General features: G+C 39.6%; 1 protein-coding gene across 5 annotated transcripts in view; it reads left to right on the plus strand.

The window, feature by feature from the left end:
• The window catches only part of LOC120730898 (nck-associated protein 5-like), a 95,551-nt gene that overhangs the window by 27,321 nt on the left and 48,448 nt on the right, over nucleotides 1-19,782 (plus strand). For all 5 annotated transcript variants that reach the window (XM_040027484.1, XM_040027482.1, XM_040027485.1 and 2 more), the window contains exons 3-7: nucleotides 3,100-3,190; nucleotides 6,130-6,300; nucleotides 12,387-12,455; nucleotides 14,806-14,844; nucleotides 16,446-16,565. In XM_040027484.1, coding sequence (XP_039883418.1) covers nucleotides 3,100-3,190; nucleotides 6,130-6,300; nucleotides 12,387-12,455; nucleotides 14,806-14,844; nucleotides 16,446-16,565 — 490 coding nt within the window. The remainder of the gene's footprint in view (nucleotides 1-3,099; nucleotides 3,191-6,129; nucleotides 6,301-12,386; nucleotides 12,456-14,805; nucleotides 14,845-16,445; nucleotides 16,566-19,782) is intronic.

Here is a 19,782-nt window from a genome sequence, read left to right on the forward strand (position 1 = left end):
CTTCCGGGCAAGGACAGAGAGACTCAAGAGGAGCTTCTATCCCCAAGCCATCCGTGCCCTAAACACACACACCCGCCCTCTCACATCATCTATAATTGACTGAGACAGGACTCTCTTCCAGACACTAAACCAAGGCACAATGTACATTTCAATTCCTTTAATTTTAAATATGTTTATATTGTCTATCCTGTAAAATAGTCAGATGTCTATTCATATTAATGTACAGAATTCACCTGCTTGCTGCTACTACTGCACATTCACCCAGTGTATATACTATATGTCTGTATATATATATATAATGTTCTTCCGCTACACCCCCCCCCCAATTTTTGCACATGTCGAGGAGCGTGTCAGGCTACATTTCACTGTGTGTTATACTTGTATAACTATGCATGTGACAAATAAAGAACCTTGAACCTTGAACCTTGAGGTAGAGAGTAGAGCAAGGCTTTAGGCGCTTGGGATTAGTGTTGGCTAGCATTAGCCTCTTTGCTCACGTGTCATATTAGCTCGGATGCTCATCTTGGCTAAAGAAAAACAGACTTAAAACAAAATGTGCTAATTAGGACAAATGATTCCTTCAAGTGCCCCCCGTTTTTTTTTTTTTTTACTTTGTTTGAATGTGGATAGGACTGATGACTGATAGGACGAGATGGACCAGGAAGTCAGTAGCCAAAGCTATTGCTGCTTGCTAATACACCAACTCATTTTTAGATGGACAGGACTGTATTTGTATAAGAGGTTACCACTGAGGTGTTGCTAGATAAAGTTACTGTAGCAAATTAGCAAGAGAAAAAACAAGTGGAAAGAAAATTAACTAATCCAAAAGACATGCTATCTGACATTTGTTTTTTAATCAGGAAAGAACTGTATATAGAAGTTTTGGGTTTTTTTTTTAAGAGGAATTAGCAGAATTTGAGAAAGTAACTAATGCAAGTGCTGGCCAGCTACCTTAATTAACAGGGGGAAACAAAATCCATTATGCAGAAAATCTATATTGTAGCACAAACTTGTTTTTTTGTTTGTTTTTTTCAAGATTGGTGGAACCATAATTGGACACTAGTTTTGCAACAGTAGCTAATGCTAAGTGGAAAAACCTAATGACCGATTGTGTTTACAACTGTGTAGCAATGCCCTAATAACATACTCTCTTTTTTGTGTTTTTTGAAGGTAACATCATGTTATATTGTAGAGGACCTAAAAAATTATGTCTTGTTATTAGTTGTGGAAAACTGTCCTCTCAGTGGCAGCTTATGCAACTTATGTCAAATTCTCATGCAGCCAACATATAAATTATAAAGTGTGGAGATGTTCTATTAAAGATCAACTGGTAACAGCTTCATATTCCCTGTTCTACACCTTTGCTTCCAATTAGTGAACTTCATTACTGTGTCCAGCAGCCTGGAAAAGTTACATTGTATTGCAGACATGTTAATGTCTCTACTCGCTACCTGCCTTATCATTAACTTTTAGATTAAGGAGAATTTGGTCAGTGACCCAAATGTTAAGGTGTAACCCCATTATCAAAATTTAAACAGAGGATGGAGTCTTAGTCTGAGGTTAGTTTTAATATATGAATGAACAAAAAGTAATAACAGCTATATTTTTCCAGTATGTCTGTCTCCGAAATGTGTTAATGAAATTGCTTTTATAAGCTGTATTGGCATTATGAGTTAAGGGGTACAGCAGGTCATCTAATAATCAGAGATTAAGATTGGTTGTTTGATCCACAGCTGCTCCAGTCTGAATGCCAAAGTATACTTGGGCAAGACACTAAGCCCTGTGTGAATGTTAGCTAGAAAGCACGTAGAAAAGACAGAAAAACACTGCTGGTATGAATGGGTGTGAATGCTTAGAGTACTCCAGTAAAATTTAACAGTACTATATAAGAACCAGTCCATTTACCATTTACTGTCAGTGAGGTGGCCCATCACTTTGGTCCAGTTGGGTTCTTTTAAAGTTTTCCTGGTACCCAGATGATGAATCCAGTGATCGGTCTCTGACTTTCCTTCAAGTTTCTGTGAGATGTGTTAAGAAAATTTTGGTTACTAAACAGTTGTCTTATTGGTTAATCCACTGCCTGGAGCGGGTTCAATAACTTAGATGAAATGGATGCTTGGTTAGGAATTCTTGTTGTCACATGTAAATGCAGTTGATTCAGAGTAGTGCAATTTTTCAACATGAAGAGGTTAATGTTGTAAAATTGTGCATTTTAAACTAAACCTTCATGTTTTCCTGAACCTAAACAAGTATTTTTGAGGCTTAAACCTAACCTTTCACCAGGGTCTTGGATTTTTCTACGCATGTCCCCATTGTGAGAAAGGTGCAGGCTTAGGTGGGCATCAATAATGTTGCCGCCTGTGCCCGTGTCCAGTATTTCCAGTTGTGAGAAGAGTCTGAAGCGTTTCCTGCTCTGTGCTACATGTGAGAAAGGGAAACTTTAGGCCCTTTTTTGGCGATCATGTGTGAAAAATGTAAAACACCACAACAAATGGTATTTGGTGTCAGCGGCTGAAAAGTCTAGCTGTATCCCAGACACCAAAATGCACCTCATGTATATCTCAGAGAAGTTAGGTTTTTTTTTAACAGCACTGCAGAGACTGAGTTGCCCATAGAGGCCAATGCTCCCTGATTCTAACCAGTGATAGCAGGATAACATAGAAAATGGTAATAGGGAACAAGATATAAAAACTATTTCCCATTAAACTGAGATTAGATTTTAAGTCATGAGTTTCACAGAGCTGCTAGCAGGGATATAACCTTACTCCCTCTGTTCAGCAGCCTCCTTGAGCACTTCTGGAAAGAAACCAAGTCAATTGAGAGCCATAGAGGTATAATCTCTCTAGTTTTCACTGGGTCTCCTCCAGGATGAGGGCTGGGGGGTTCCGGGCGGCGCTTGAACCACTTCAGCTGGCTCAAATTGATGTGGAGGAGCAGCAGCTGTGCCATAAAATGTCTATGGTTAAAATGTATTCTAAAATATAAATTATCCACAATAATAATTAGCCTTTTACATGTCCTGCAACACTTAATTGCAATTAATTTATCTCTCATTAAGAAGATTATATTTTAACAGGTTTGTTTTCTTCCTAACCACAGCATGGAGGAGACGGTGCGAACGCTACTACAGAACCAGGACTCACTGGAAGGGCCCAAGGTGGATCCACTAGACCTAATGAAAGCATACAAGGTACCAACACACTTTCAGCCACAAGTTCTTTCTTTCGGGTATGGAAGTTTCAGAAAAATCTGAAATAATGTGAAACAGACAAATTACAAACATTATTTGCAATAATGTCTTGAACTCTAACAAGAAAATAAATTAACAGATGATATTTTTCATTTACTATATAGCTGAAATACACGGGGTGATTTACTTTTAGATACACTATTGATCTCACTTTAAAATTCCTTTTTTGTTTTTAATCAAGTTTATAATACATTTATGCTTTGTGTAGAAGTGGGTGGTTGATGTGGTTCATTTTCATGTGCTTGCTGGAGTATTAAAAATATATATATATTAATGGACACTTTGCTGGGATGATGCATAGTTTTAAAACCTGCTGTACGCATGGGAATATCCATCCATGCAACTGCATACGACTAGGGATCAATGAATACATTTAAAATACTTTTTCCACACAGTCTTTTTAGATATTTATGTTTATGAAAAAATATCGTGTTTATGGTACTACCAATAATGATGCAATAGTTTACCTTGCAGGGCTCTGCGTTGTGTCTCCAGATAGATCCAAGTCCCCACAATGCAATAATTTTATTGTGTTGTGGGAACACAGAGTCACACATGCTCCAGATCTTCAGCTTTGATGTTGTTTATGAGTAATGTTGGTGTGGCTAAATGTGCAAATCACAGGAGCTAATGAACCGTATAACAAATGCAAACAAGTCTCATAATTAGGAATCTCAGCGTTATCCATCTTGTCCTTTTCATACTTCGATCCATCTTCTCCTGTTTGAGTCAAAGCTTTTTTTAATGTTTGTATTCTGAATTTTATACTAATAATGCAAAGTGAAAGATGATGCATCATTGTATTAAGGGCCAGCCTCATGTGCAGGCAGTTTATCATCTATGAGTGACGCTCCAAAAAACACATTAGAGTGCAAAATGCATGAAGCTTAAATTGCTTGAACTATGTGTATCAACCAAAACAGTGATGGGAAAAAGAAAAGGATGTCCTACACTGCTACATATACTCCATGTATTGTATGTTATCTTCTTCTCTCAGTGCTTACTTTAGTAGTCACCACAGTATTGTGTCACACCATCCCCTGCATGCCCTCCTTCACTACATCCATGAACCTCCTCTGAGGTCTTCCTCTTTTCCTCCTCCCTGTCAGACCCATATTCAACATCCTTTGTTCAGTATATCCTTTATCCCTCCTCTGCACGTCTACAAACCATCTCAGCTTTGACTCTCTAACTTTGTTTCCAAATCCTCAAAACCAAAGAGTCTCTCTGATGTATCTATTTCAAACTTGTCCATCCTGGTCAATCCCAGTGAAAGTCTGAGCATCTTCAGCTCTGCTTCCTGCCACTGTCTCCAAACATCTACATACAGTACTTTTATACTCTATGTTGTAAACTCCATTTACTCTGTAACTGAGTATCAGTAAAATGATGAGAACATCACAGAGGCAGCTCAGCTCTTTTTAAGGTCTTAACTTATATCCACTGAAAGTGTGGGAATTATTTTCTCTGACATGGATTATCACTAATCTCAGACTAAATACTTTTCCCAGTTGAAGTTTAATTGAAAGTTTTCATTTAGTCTAAGACTATGTTTGATCCATGACTGGGAAAAAGGCTAAGTGCTACTTATTTCACTGCTAAATCTGTTCTAATACCATCTAAAGAATAGGGACTGTTTACTACTAACATGTTCTTATTCCTGACTTTCCTAGAGTAGCTTTGCATGATTCACAGTTCAGAATAATCCTTACATTACATAATTTTCTCTGGGATCGATAAAGTATTCTGATTCATACCATAATAATAATAAAATAGTAAAACAGAAAAACCATCTTAAGTGTTGTCAAGAGCATGTCAAAGCAACAGGAGGTAATATCATTCTAACCTTGAAGAAACGTTGACCAGTCCAGTCCACATACAATAACACATTCTGACATGAAAAGAGGAGATAAAAGCCCTTTTTTTTGGAGACTATTTTTTAGGGGCACATTTGTGGTGAAGAAAGTGGAGAGAGAGATGGAAGGCACAAACTGTGGTCATGTGGCATACCTGCTCACCCACTGAGCTAAACTAGCACCCCAAAGGTGCACACCTTTGATGCTGACTTTGTTCGTGTCTAAATGCAGAAACTGAGTCTTTGAAAATCTTCACTGTAGCAGGAGTTTGTGAAAAGCTCAGTTTTCAGTGTCCAAAATGCCGTTCACGTGACGACAAAAGTCCACAGCACACAGAAAAAGTGCCAAAATACATGTGTACGAGTACAAACAAGCCATTATAGCCCCTCCCCCTTTATGCCAACTTTATTCTTATTGGCTGCCACTCGCAAACAATATGTGGGTGGGGTTTCTGTGCCCATAGCCAAAGCTGTGTGCCTTAAATGACCATAATAGAGATATCTCATCTCTATGACATCATAGAGAGCCAAGATTGGAAAAAAAAATGTGTGAAACTGAATGTTTAGAGCAGTGTGCCATCTGAGCTTTTGTCTCACAGGGATTACGTCTACATTCTTTGACCTTATTATTTTAAACCTTAGCCATGTTTAATATGAAAATCCATCCCAGTTACAGGTAATATGAGACAATCAAAAAGGAAAAAGCACAGTGGGTCTAATTTAAGTGTAGATAAATGGTATGGAGTTCCCCAAGACTCCATTTTGGAGCCTCTTCATTTTAATGTCTACATAATCCAGTAGCCTAGAGCACTAGCTGGCACATTTTAGCATAAATAATAGATGTTTAATAAATCTTTGAAGTGAAGCAGAGCAGCTTTATTTATGCAGTGGCTGCAGCTCTCGGTGTGCAGCTCATCAAGATTTATTGCTCTTATAACTGGAGCTTTATGGAATATGGAGCATTTAGTTTTCATCTCTTTGTGACTCCAAGGCATGCATGTTTGATATGCTCTCTGCTTTCCAGGACAAACTCCTGGAGGAAATGTGGAAGCAACAGGACAGTCTGGAGGGTCCCACGTCTGCCACACCAAGAGCAGAGATGTCCACCTCGCCCGAGGCCGGTGGTGGCGACGGCGGTTTAGAGGACAATTCAAAGGACAGCAATCCCCTGTTGGAGCGGCTCAGAGCGCTCGAGGTAATAAAGCGGATTGCACGGTCCAGTTCTTAGGCTTCGTCCACAACTTTTCACTTTCACCATGTCAGACTGAGAAATATGTTTAATTAAACATATTACATTTGATGGTTAGAAATAAACAGGTGGCATTGGATGAACATAACTCTGACTGCTGTATCTTTATGTAGGAAGGGTTATTGAGTAGGTGTTAATGGTTGCAAAATTATGTGGTTGTAGGCCACCCCTAATGCTTTCACCGTGACGGGTTAAGAATATAAACTATGTGTTAGTTTTTCCCACTCTCAAAAACAGTGAGGTCAACAGCAGGTAAGCAGATTGTGCTGTTATAGCTTCAAGATGCCATTCACAAGGTGTCAGACAACATTATGTGGTGATGAAATGTAAAAGTGGTTTTCACAGATAAAAACGAGATGAAACAGTGGTTGGAAATTGAAGCACAACCAGAATTACCAAAGCTGCGATCTCATTGCCTCTGAAATGGCTGCTTTGAAGACAAGATCAGTATTGCAACCAGTCACAGTCAGCCGCCATCTTCACAGTGACTTTGGTGAGTCCGAATGGCAATAAGATGCGTTCGTTCTGTCAGGCTGGCAATTACATGCAATTTGTTTGTGATAATAAATTATTAACTGTGAAAAATTGGTCAGTTATCTGTCACTTATCTGTTTTCATCTTTTGCAAATCTGTTGTCCAATCACATCCAAAGAAATTACCATTAAATATAAAATCACTACTTACAGCCAGAACCACAGATTCTTCCTGATAGTGACAAATCTGCTGCAGTGTGGGAGCCCAGCAAACTTGCTATCACCTTGTAATAGAATGATGAGTTTGAGCGTGCTGAACTATCAACCATCTAGTTTTCCTAGTCGCAGGGTGGTTGCCATCCTATTTTTACTCTAGTGCAACTGGGTTATTGTGTAATAGTAGAACTATTTTAGTAGTATAGCACCCCCTAGTGTTAAAGACCGTGTAATTACACCCTAAAATAAATTTATTTGATACGGATTTACTAATATATAGAAATTATAGTCAGTAGCAATATTTTTAACCAATTTAAAACCTATTTAAAAAATTGCCTTTCATTTCAAAATTTAAGACTTTTTAATGACCCATGGGAACCCTACATTAACTAGGTTACACGTTACCTGTTCAGATTTAGATTTAGGGTCACATTTTTGTATGGCATTTTCAGTTATTTCGCATATTCAGAAGGAAATCTTGTTGTCCAATGGCATGTACAAGACTTTAAATTAACACATAAATCTTCTAGTTTCTGAAACTATGCTTTTTTAGCATGTGGACGATGTGCAGGCATAACCCTACCCCTACATGGTTTGCCAGTAACCTGGTGGATGTTAAGGGGTAAATTGAATTGCTTGCAAATGATAATTAACAGCCATTATATGTTGCTCAGAGCATCCAAGTCTGTATGGTGCTTTCATTTTTTTTAAACAGTGAGCAAAGCAGAAGAAAAACAAGCACACACATCGTGTTTTGTAAGGCCTCTGTCCATCTTTGAATAGGACAACAAAAGAGGCTCTATTATGTTGAAGCGCGGTCCTAAGGACACAGAAACTGCAGAAGACAAAGGAGTTATTCATATCCAGGAGGTGATAATTAAAAGGCTGCCAGGGTAGTTAACATTTGGAGTCAGTGTTCCAGTGAATGTACAGTATGCACCCCCCCACCCCCCGTTACATCTTCCCTGCTGAATAGGTCATAGGACTCGCCATCTGCTGAGATCTCGGGAAGCCATTATTGATGGAGCTTCTATCCACTGAAAAGCCTCACAGAAAAAAAACAGAGAAAAAAAAGAGTGAATTCACTCGGCTTTGCTTGTGTTGTTCTGTTGGCTGTTCAACACAGTCTCACAGCAGTCCATGAAATACTCATGAAATTTAATCTGCTGCTGCTTCAGGGATACAAATTCTTCTTTTTAATGGGGTTACTGATCATACATTTCTTTCTTTTTTAAAATTTAACAGTTTTCAAAGTTTTAAAATTTTTTTTTAAACCTGTTGTATCAAGAAATGACTTAAACAGAAGCTGTCTGACAAATTGAAGTAGGCAAAAAGATCTGAAAAAGCAACACATCTATCAGTATGGCAAGGGTTATAAAACCATTTCTTAGTCGTTGGATTCCGTTGCACTACGGTGGGAGCCATTATCTACAAATGAAGAAAACTTGGACTGGTGGTGAAGTGGCCACAGGAGTAACCGGCTGACTAAAATTATTCCAAGAGCACATCAACGAGTCAGGAGGTCAAGGTCACAAAAGAACCCAGAACAACATTAAAGAACCATAGGTTTATCATGTCTCAGTTAAGGTCAGAATTCATGATTCAACAATAAGAAAGAGACTCTGCAAAAATGGAATCCCTGGAGAGTTCAAGACAAAACATCACTGCTGACCATAAATAACACAAAGGCTCATCTCACATTTGGGAAAAACCATCCTGATGATCCCAAAGACTTTCAGAAATATTCTGTGGACTGACAAGAAAAAGCTTAACTTTTTGGAAGGTTTGAGTCCCATTACATCTGGATTGTAATGGGACTCAAACCTCATACCAGCAGTCAGACATGGTGGCGGTAGTGTAATGGTCTGCGGCTGCTTTGCTGCTTCAGGATGACTTGCCGTAATTGATGGAACCATGAATTCTGCCTTTTACTGAATTCATGGTTCTCCTGAAGGAGAACGTCCAGCCATAAATTCCTGCCTTGAAGCTCAGCTGCTCTTAGCCTATGAGGCAGGACAATCATCTGAAACAAAACAGGAAGTCTGCCTGAAACCAAAATTGAGTGGCCAAGTCAAACCCTGGAGGTAAATAAGAATTGAGCTTGAAAACCTCAGATGTAGGTCGAGGCTGAAATAAAACAATTCTGCAAAGAAGATCAGGCAAAAAATTCCTCCACAGTGATGTGAAAGACTTGTTGCCAGTTATATTAAATGCTTGATTACAGTTTTTGCTCCCAAGGGTGCCCCAACCAGCTAATAGAGGCCAACAAGGGGGGCAATTACTTTTTCACACAGTTTGGATAATTTATTTCCTTTAACAAATTAAACTGCTTTCTTTATTAAGTCAAGTAATCTTTGCATGGCATAAACATTTGTTTGGTGATCTGAAACATGTAAGTGTGACAAATATGCAAAAGAATAAGAAGTCAGGATGCTGGTGGATACTTTTTCATAGCACTGTACAGTATGTGTGTCTAATTTTGCATCCAGCATGAGTTTAGTGATTTCCGGCATCAGTCCATGCATGATTTGCAGTGATATTTTAGTGAAAGTTAATTTTCCTTGGTAATAACCTGGTCAAAGCCTGTATAACGAGTTTGTCATTAACGATGGTCTTTTAAAATAAAAGAACACCTTAAATTGCATCAATTTTCCTGCCTACTCTGATGACCCTAAATGGATGATTCGGAGTGTGTTTTTGTGGCTTTCACGCTGTTGCTTCTTCATGGTGGCTGCCTTTATTTTATCCACATTGTAATTAAACTTTAATGTCAAACTGAAGAGTGAGAGAGAGATGCACATTAGAGAGTTTTCAATTTAGGTTCAAACTACTTTCCAGTCATTATGGCACACTTGGGCACCTTCCACATAGTCCGCCACAGAAAGTAAAATATTTGCTTTGAAAACCTCCAAAAAGTGAGAATATAAATAATAAAAACAGAGTGAACCGACTTTCTTCTAACTGAGGGGAACTGCTGAACTGCTCAGCTCCTCCACCAAGTCTGAGTTTTCAGTGAAAGTTGACAGTTAAGTCTGAAACACTGATTGATGTGATGGTTTCTGCAGATCGAACAAGTTAACGGTGCACAAACAAGGACGAGGGAGCCCGACTGTAAGCGCGCTGCCAAACATTTACAGCTTTGCAAGTGATTTATCTGTACATGCAGGATCACTTTGTGGGGGTTTAATATGTTTCGCAGATGCAAAAACAATTTATTTCAAGCCAGATTGATTGACACCTATAAACTTTTTTTTTTACTTGCAATCTACACATTGACACATTAATCCATCAGGCTCATTTGTAAAGATGGTGTAATGCAACTGCAAGAGCAAGTGTGAACTCATAACATAACAGGCTGAAAGACTCAAAGTACAGTACCAGAACTTGGACACGCACAAATGCACAGCTTCTATTTGCAAACACTATAAGACATGCATAGGACTGTATGTACTGCGATACCAGCAGATATACTTCATGCAAGTGTAACGTGAGGGTTCACTAGATGGTTCGGAATCTCTCTGAATAATTAGGAACAGCAAGATGGAGACGGATAACTTTTTAGCAGCCGCGTTACTCTCAGCACACAGCAACAACAACCCACACTTCCTGTGTGCCGCCCTCATGAATACTTCACTGGCCTCTCAGAAGCCAGGAAATCTTATACTCAGATCAAAACAGGGAAAACAACCAGGTAGATATAACACATACTTATTACTGGTTTGAACATGCATGTCTAAACATTCAAACATGTAAACATGTAAATATCAAAACACGTAACCACCAAATAGCTACATAACTAGCTTTATAACCTTTGTAAACACCTCTTTGTATATCAAATTAGATTTAAATTTACTTCTACACTTTACACAAGTATCAGTATAATAACAATTCAGTCCAGTCCAGTTCATTTATATAGTGCCAAATCACAATAACAGTTGCCCAGTTGCCCAGACATGAAATTCCCCACTCGTGGGACTAATAAAGGTATCTTATCTATCTTATCTCAAGGTGCTTTGCATTATATATAAAAAAAAAACCTTCAATAAGATAGAGCAAACCCCAACAATCAAATGACCCTCTATGAGCAAGCACTTGGCGACAGTGGGAAGGAAAAACTCCCTTTTAACAGGAAGAAAGCTCTGGATGAACCAGGCTCAGGGAGGGGCGGCCAACTGCTGTGACCAGTTAGGAGCGAGAGGAGGAAGACAGGACAAAGACACACACTGACACAGCCAAGCTGCACAAGACACAGCAGCCAATGCCAGATAGATGCTAAGTTAGAGCTGGCTAGCTAGGATTCATAGACAGTATGAAAGATGCCACTCAGTGGTTATGAAGCTTCAAGATGTTTTGTCCATCGCCATCTTGTTCTTTAAACCAGGTGTGACCAGCGAGTCTGACGGGTGGACTTCATTTCTAAGTTGACTTTAGCCGGCGTGGCTTCCTGTAGATGCTTTAACCAAACGGGGAATTTAGGCACTTGGAGCAGAAAGTCACAGATCCCTCTAACAGTCTATGTGAAGGACAAAAGGTCAATGTGACCTCAGTCCTCTTCCAAAAGAGTCGGGGGATGTCTTATTTATTAAGTTAGTCAGTTTAGACTTCAATAGAAAATGAGGGTTTAAACATGACAAAGCTACCTAACCCACATTTAAATCTCCAAAGTTCCCATTTTAAGAGTCAAGTAAACCGTTTCCTCACGCCTGAAGCCGGTAATCAGCATCATTTCAGCCGCTGAAATACTGTGTTGTTTACCTCTGCCTGCTGCACAGGGATACAGGTGGTGTTGATCTGTGTGGGGCGAGTTCTTCTTTGAACTCTGTTCATTCCTGTGATCAGCCATTTCTGTGATCTTCTGTGAACTTGTTGTTCAGAGGAGTTGCCCACAACACTAAGTGAAAACAAGCCAGCTCAGGTGGCCTGGCCTTTCAGATTTACGAGAATAATCACTTGTGTAGAAAGTCGCCCGCTGAGTTCCCAGAATGGTGTTGGGCCTGAACCTCTGTCAGTAATTGAATTATAGCTGAGGTACCTCAGGTCAGCCTCGCAGACACAGTGAGGGTCTGCAGGATTAAGTTGGGATGCCTGAAATTTAAGGCATCGTTCATTTACGACCATCTCTCTCCAGTGAAACCAACAAATCCAAGTGCTTCAGGGAGAGTACTGTCTAGATAGACAACTCACCTCCATCCAGAGAAAACAGCATCAAGACCTTTAACGTTTCTCATAGTTCTATAATTAATCACATTTTCTATCCTACATATTTTTGTTTATTTTCTTATTTATATGAGTGCGTTCAGAAATTATTAATGCAGTTTGCATGCGTGCGTTTTGTGTCTGCAGGCGGAAAACTCGGCTCTGTCGATGGAAAACGATAACCAGAGGAAGCAGTACGAACGCTGTTTGGATGAGGTGAGTGCTCCCACACTGCAGAAGATATACAGCATGTATTTACAATGAAATCACACTTTTATTTTTCATTAATTATTAAGGCTTATAAGGCTTATAATTAAGGCTTATATTTGCACTGATTTGTACCACCAAAAATGGTCATTCTCCAGTAAATGGCATTTTTAGGGTCTGAAAAATTTAGCTGGTATACAGTACCAACCTACAGTGAGTCAGTCCTCATAAAACCCTAAAAAGACTGCACATAAAAAACAGAAGTTTACACCGTTACACGTTTAGTTCAGAGAGATCTAATGCTGGCTAGCTTGATAAGCAGGCTGCATCCATAGACTGTACTGGACTGTCCATAGACAGACAAAGTCATAAAAGACATAATGAAACTCATCTGTAATTCTTATCAGGTCTAAAAATGAACTAAAAACAACCTGAGATGAACAAAAGCACATGACATATGACACAGAGTCATTTATTGAACAGTAATCAAGCCAAAATGCAGAAGTAGGTGTATGGTAGCAGAATGCTGAGGACGACAGACATCAGCAGTGATGCCCATCAGTTCTGCAAAGGGTTATAAGGGTCTTTCCAAACAATTTGAAGTCCATCATTCTCCAGTGAGAAGGATTGTTCATGAGTGGAAAACATCAGGACAGCTGCCAGTCTTCCTAGGAGTGAACGTCCCAACTAATTTATCACCAAGGTCGGAACAATGTAACGCTCAGAGAAACTGCAAAAAACCCAAGACATCAATCTCGGACTCAGTTAGATATATGTAAACTTTAAAGGGGCCTCCCTTGGTGGCCGTTAAAGGAAAGCAAGTTAAGAAAAACCTCCTTGTGATTGCCCTGCGTCACCTGCAGGTTAATCAGCTTATCTGCAAGCACTGCCTGACTATCCAGTGTTTGCAGACAAGTCAGCGTCTTCCAGCTAAACTGTTGCAGCTAAACCCAGCAACCTGCTAGTGATCAAAGAAATTCCAAGGAAGTTTTTGTCGCAGCACCACGTACCTGTTTGCAACCAATTTCACCTAGCAATGCCCAGCAACCACTCTCCAACCAATCAGGGGATACCATTTTACTGAACAGGTGTGTGTCACTGAGGCCTGAGTTTGTCCTAATGCTGTGGATGCCCTGTATATACTCTGGATGCAGCTCACTGTGGTAATTTACATGTTGTTTTCACATCAACAACCTTTCCAATTCCAACCATCCAAAAGGTAAATGAATGTAGAGAGGATTATTTCTTGGAGTGTAAGATGAATTCCCCCCCCCCCCCAAAAAAAACCCTAAAATGTCCACACAGTGCAGTCTACTTCTCAGGACTCCGACAGTCTTGTGATTGTAGCTACAGCAGGAGACGCACAAACACACTTTGTTTATTATGAGCACTGGTGGAGTCTACAGAGGGATGCCCAGATCTTTAATTGAAGTAGACAGACAGCAGAGCTCCTGGCGATATGAAGAAGTGAGTCTCGGCGTTCAGGAGCACGGACTCTCACCTCTAACACGAGGCTGTCTAACTACACTCCTTCCCTCTGACAGCACTTTGAAAGTCTCTCCATCTTTTCCTGCATCTCTCTCCAGCCACCACGACAGTGCCACTTTAGTTTTTTAGCAGCCTTCGCTAATGGGCTTGGTACCATGGAGATTGCTGCCCATGAGAATCTGGCTGAGGACAGATATTTCAGAGTTTCTGCTGTGGGATTAATTTCTCTGCTACCGCCACCGCTTCTGCTGCTTTTCAGTCTCATTATGCAGATGATTTTTTTTTCTTTTTTCTTTTTTTTGGGGGGGGGGGCATTGGGATGGTTTCCTGTCATCATCTGAATGAGCTGAGGCAAGGCGTTTTGATAGAAAGATGAAAGAGGTGGAGGGAAATAATTTTGTGGCCCACATACAAAAGAATCAAAACATACTTATTATTCCAGTGCCAAGATATAATGTATGCCTCCACTTCAGATATCAAAATAAGCAGGAAAGAAAGCGTTTCAGATTAGTCTTCTTCTTCTTTTTTTAAAAATCAATCCATACAGCTGAGCTGAACTTCTTCTTCCTGCAGAAATTCACACAGAATACAGAATGAAAAAGTTAGGACATCAACATTAACCATGTGTATATTTTCTGTGGTCAGACATGCAGTAACCGCGGGCAACAGCTGTGTGGTTTCAACGAGCTCGACTCTGATGCAACGCCATGTCAGTTTGTCCTCACGGCACTGTCCACGCCTCTAAATCCTCATTTTTGAACTTTATTCTTGGTCGTTTTACAATCTCTTTGCATCTCAAAGTCACAAAGTTCAACTCTTAAAATAATGACCAAACTTTTTTAAACACATTGTTCCTTCTCGTCTCTTTCAGGTGGCTAATCAGGTGGTCCAGGCTCTTCTCACGCAAAAGGTTTGTACATTGTCGGAGCATTACGGCTACCGTAGTCAGGAGCCTCACAGAGTAATCCGGGTCCAAATTCCGCTTCAGGTCCCAAAGTCAAACGAACACTGCGGCATCACTGAGAGTTAAAAACGATCTAAATTCTTTCATCTTTAATAAAATGATCAGTGTGACTGCTTTACCAGGTGTAACAATTAAGTTGTACATCCAGGCATCCATGAAAACAAAATTTATTCAGTTTAACGAAGTTAAAGTTAGCAGGAAGTTAGCTCGCTAGTTTCCACCTAATCATGATATACCATGTTCTGACTGAGAGATTTCTGGAAAAATTCAAACGTACAGCTCTGCTATCACTTCCAACATAAACGAAGAGAGAAAACTAAACAGAAGTGACGTTTGTAGTGTTACTGAAGTTAGGCTAGCTGGTACATAATGATGTGCTACGTGATTGCCAGCGACACAGCTATGTGTTTATGTTTGCATAACATAAACACAGTGAAGCTGTAGGATGAACGCTAACTTTTTTCTACTCGATAAAAGTTCAGTCAGGAGAACAACTGAGATAATCCATCAATAATACGAGGTTAGTCATTAATATACTGCAACAACACAGGAATAGAGCATCTGCGAGAGAATTCAACATTAAATAATGAATGATACGGAATTGGAGGAAGCAAGAAGAATGAGTTGAGTAAAGTTTGACTTATCTGACTGTTTTGTTTCGCTTAACGCACGTTATGTATGAAAAACAGACCCGTTCATTGACAGTGCACCTTATAAACCGGTGAGCCTTGTGGTCCAAAAAATACGGTAAATTACACCAGGGCCATTTCAGAAGCAGTCTTTTTTGAAAATGTACTCCATTCCTGCTCTGTGCAGCTCCACACAGGCTCCTTAAAAAACAGACCCAGCACTATTTTAAGCAATGAGAACCTGAGCTCTGTTTCTGGGACCCTGCGGCACTGAAATACTGTCTTGAGTGGACACGATTCGATTGAGCACCCGCAGTGGAGTCAGAAAGAGACGCAGCCACGCCCAGGGTATTCTCAGGGAGGCTGCACGCTGTATGCTCTGTTTATTATGACTGGATATGTAAAGCGCTTTGGGGTCCTTAGGGACTAGTAAAGCGCTATACAAATACAGGCCATTTACCATTTACCATTTATCATCAAATATTCTCATTTCCTCTTTCCCTGGTCACGTTCCTGGACCCACTCTGTGCCGAAATCCTGTAAACAACCCTGGCAGAAGTACCCTGTCATGATCAACAATGCTATAAACAGAAAGTCTGATATTAAGTAACATATGAAGGGTTTTGCTGTAAGTTTATGTGAAGAATGGTCACAGCGGCTGTGAGAAATTGACTACAGTTTATAAGGTATACTTCATGCGGTATCATGGGGGTTTCGCCACCTTAGCCCCCCTCTTAAGTCACACCTCTGTAGGTCCTCCTGTCCAGGTTGCTCATGTTTTCGAGCACCATCATGTGCATCTTTAGTTGAATACACCATCGTTCCCTGTGGCTGCTAAATTAGCATCTGATTTACGTGTATGTCTCTGAAGTGCCACCGTCAGTCGCCGTCATCTGTCCATTTTGTATTTGTTTCCAGGACCTCAAAGAGGAGTGTGTGAAGCTGCGGACCCGTGTGTTTGACTTGGAGCAACAAAACCGCATACTGAGCGTGCTGTTTCAACAACGTGTCAAAATGTCCACGACTCCCGTCTCCCAGGTAGGAGCTCACGGCGCGGCGGATACAAACACAAACTGACAGAGCTAGCATGCTCCAAGGCTGCTTGAATTTTACATGAGCAGCGCTCCACTTCTAAAGGTTACTAACTTTCAAGCGAGGACCACAAAGACAGAGAAACCCGCCCTGGATGTGTTCAAATGAACTCACAGAGAGGTACAGCGGGTTTACAGCGGATTTATATTCTTCTTTCTGTCCTAATTAGTGTCGTTTTTGTCACGGCTTCATGCTCGAGTGCACTGTACGTCCTCAAACAAGGATTACCGGCCCTTACCCTTCTCTTCTTTTATGCTAATTATGCCAGACTTTAGCCTAATAGTGAGGCAGACCTCTCACACAGCTGTGGCAGGAAAGTAGTGGTGCAGAAATGGGAGACAGAGGCGAGCATGTTTTTCTAATTGGAAAACTCCTGAGGTTAAAACCTTAGCTTTTTTTTTTTTTTTTTTCATTTTTTTCAGTTAGCTGTGATGACAGTTGATTGCTCAGTTTGTTGACCTCCATCACCAGCTGTACTGTAGAGCTTCAAAGATGCACATAAACTTCTTTCATGTCGAAAATTACTAAAATCTTAAGGTCTTGCAGTGATAAACCCAAAGAGAATCATAGCATGACTCTTTTAGCTTGTTAGCTTTTAGCAGTTAGCTTTTATCAGCAGGTTTTCATCTTCTGCACAGCTTTTAAAATTAACACAATAAGCCAGCAACACATGAACACAGAGGGGTTAAAGGGCAACTATTGTCTTATTTTCTTTAGGTAGTCTCTAATTTTACTCCAACTGAATTCTAATATTACTTTTTGTCACCTGAGGCGTTAACCAGCGACTTAAGCTAACACATTAGCCTAGATAAGGCGGGGAACACGAGGATCACAGCAATCCCAAAATTGAATTCTGTATCAAAAAAACAAAACTGAAGTTATAGCAGCACAGTAAAGTTCAATAGTTTGGTAATAAATGAAAGAGTTAACCCTGACAGGAAGCCTTTTGACTAACAACCCCTGCCTCACCCGGCCAATTAAAAGTGCCACCTGCATCGGGACAGTTGGGTGGGCGACACTGATGTGAACATTTTGCTAATAACAGTTTCAAATAATCTGGACATGAAAGCGGGTTTAGAAGTCACATTATCAATCACAGATGCCAGTAACAGCCAAGCTCAGGCTTGTTATTTTGTCAGTTTCTTATTAATAATTGAGGTGATTCAGCTAACAGAGACTGTTTGTCCAGAAGGTTTTAAATCATATGGTTTGGCATAAGTCAAGGTTGAGAAATCCAATCTTAATTAAAACAGACTAGAAAGAAGTCATTTATCAGCTTTTGGTACTCATCTTTGGTATTATCTCAGCATCAGAAACATTAAATGATCTTAAAAACTATTTTAAGACTTTTAAGACCTTTTAATGTCTCATTTGTTGCTGTTATATCTTCCAAACAAAAGCATTTACAGATACAGGCCCAGAATCGTGTCAGCTGTTAGTTTCATGCTGTCTGAAACATGAAACAAAGCTTTGTAGGAAGCCTCGTTATTGCACCAGCAAAAATCTTTGGAAAGAAGCTTTGGTTGAGAGAGAATAAGACAAAAGGCAAGACTATGCCGAGACAAACACTGATGAAATTGGAGGCAAGCTGCAAAAGTCAAAGAAAATTAAAAGCATTTAAAGTAGTTATGGGAACATTAGTAACTGTCTGTCTTCATTTGTTATTTATTGACTAAATTTATTCTTAATTGCTCTTATTACACCTATCAGTGAGTGAAGCTTTAACTAACAAACTGCACAAACAGTTTTTTTCTTTCCCAGAAACAGTGACAGGCTTCCCCATACACACTGCAGAGGGCTAAAAGGAAAGTGAGGCTTAAATGAGATCATTTTCAGCATTTAGAAATAAAGCAGCTCATTAGAAACCCGAACAGATGTGAAGCTGAGTGCAGAACATTCCTTTTTAAACACTTCTCTACATCTCAGGTCAGCTAACATGACAGCAATAATAAAGTTTCTTCATCTGAAAAAAATCAAAATATTGTCTTTTTCATTTTTGTGATGTTTATTTTGATTGAAAAGCATCAAAGGTTTAAAAAAAATGATACATTTGTGCGATCCAGAGTAATTATCATTATCGAAGTCATCAACCTCAATTCAGAACAGCCGAGTCAAAGATATTTTGCTTTCTAACTGCAGTGGAGATCATAGCCTACATGTTTTAGCATGACTTTAAAAGTTCAAAAAAGCTCATAATGCAATGTACATAATTATAGATTTATGTGTTACAGATATAAAATTAAACAAAAATAAAATAAAGGTATTAATGCCGTGTTTAAGTTCACTCTGCACAGACCTGTTAATAATTCAGTTTCAAATATCCAATCATTTGTTTTCCTAGTTTGAAGTTCAGAGAGTTGCTGTAATAAAGTTTGAAGCTGATATGAATAAAAAGTTTAAAAGTTTATGTTGCAAAAGAAAATATTTTTCTAAATCAGGATTTTATGAGAATAAAAATAAAAATTACAGGAAAAGTTTCCTTCTTGGGATTCATGCTAGCTTATGTTAGCTTAAATTGTGCAAAAACCACGTTTCCATACATATTAACTGCAGAGCAGAGTTAAATCTCCCCGAAGGTAAGAAATGGATTAGCTGGTGTGGAGGAGGGTTGCAGAGTGGCTTGCAGGTGTGCAGCTGTTGCAGTATTCTGAGCTCGGGTCTGTGGCTTATCGAGTCTAGCATTGGAGTTAGTCATGACGCTGAGGGCACGTCATGGAAGCAATGGTCCCCTGTGTAGTTTAATTTTACTTTTCATGCAGCTTGTCGGCTCCACAGGTGTCTGTGTTTTTATTAGATGTGAGTAATCGTGCTGACAGGAGCCACATGTCTACTCTTCTCAGTGCCAAGTAATAATGAGTCTGAGTGCTGTTCTCTGATGGGCTGACTCATCTGCAACTGATCAAAGTCACGGTCAGCTGTGTCACACTTTCCAAACAGTTATATCAAGTTAGATTTAATCACTCAGCATGAATAAAATCTCTAACTAATTAAAATCTCCTAAACTCTGATTTAATGGCAGTTTGAGTGTTGAGAAACTGAACAGCCAACGATAGCACATGTTCTGCTAGATGAATCCAGCTGGTCTGCACAGCAGAGATGTGTTGCAGTGGAAAGAAACAAAAAATAACAGATTCATGAAGTTTCTCTGCTGTTCTGAGGTCAG

The sequence above is a fragment of the Simochromis diagramma genome, unplaced genomic scaffold (assembly GCF_900408965.1).
Source record: "Simochromis diagramma unplaced genomic scaffold, fSimDia1.1 OVJJ01000343.1, whole genome shotgun sequence".
In the NCBI taxonomy this organism is placed as follows: Eukaryota; Metazoa; Chordata; class Actinopteri; order Cichliformes; family Cichlidae; genus Simochromis; species Simochromis diagramma.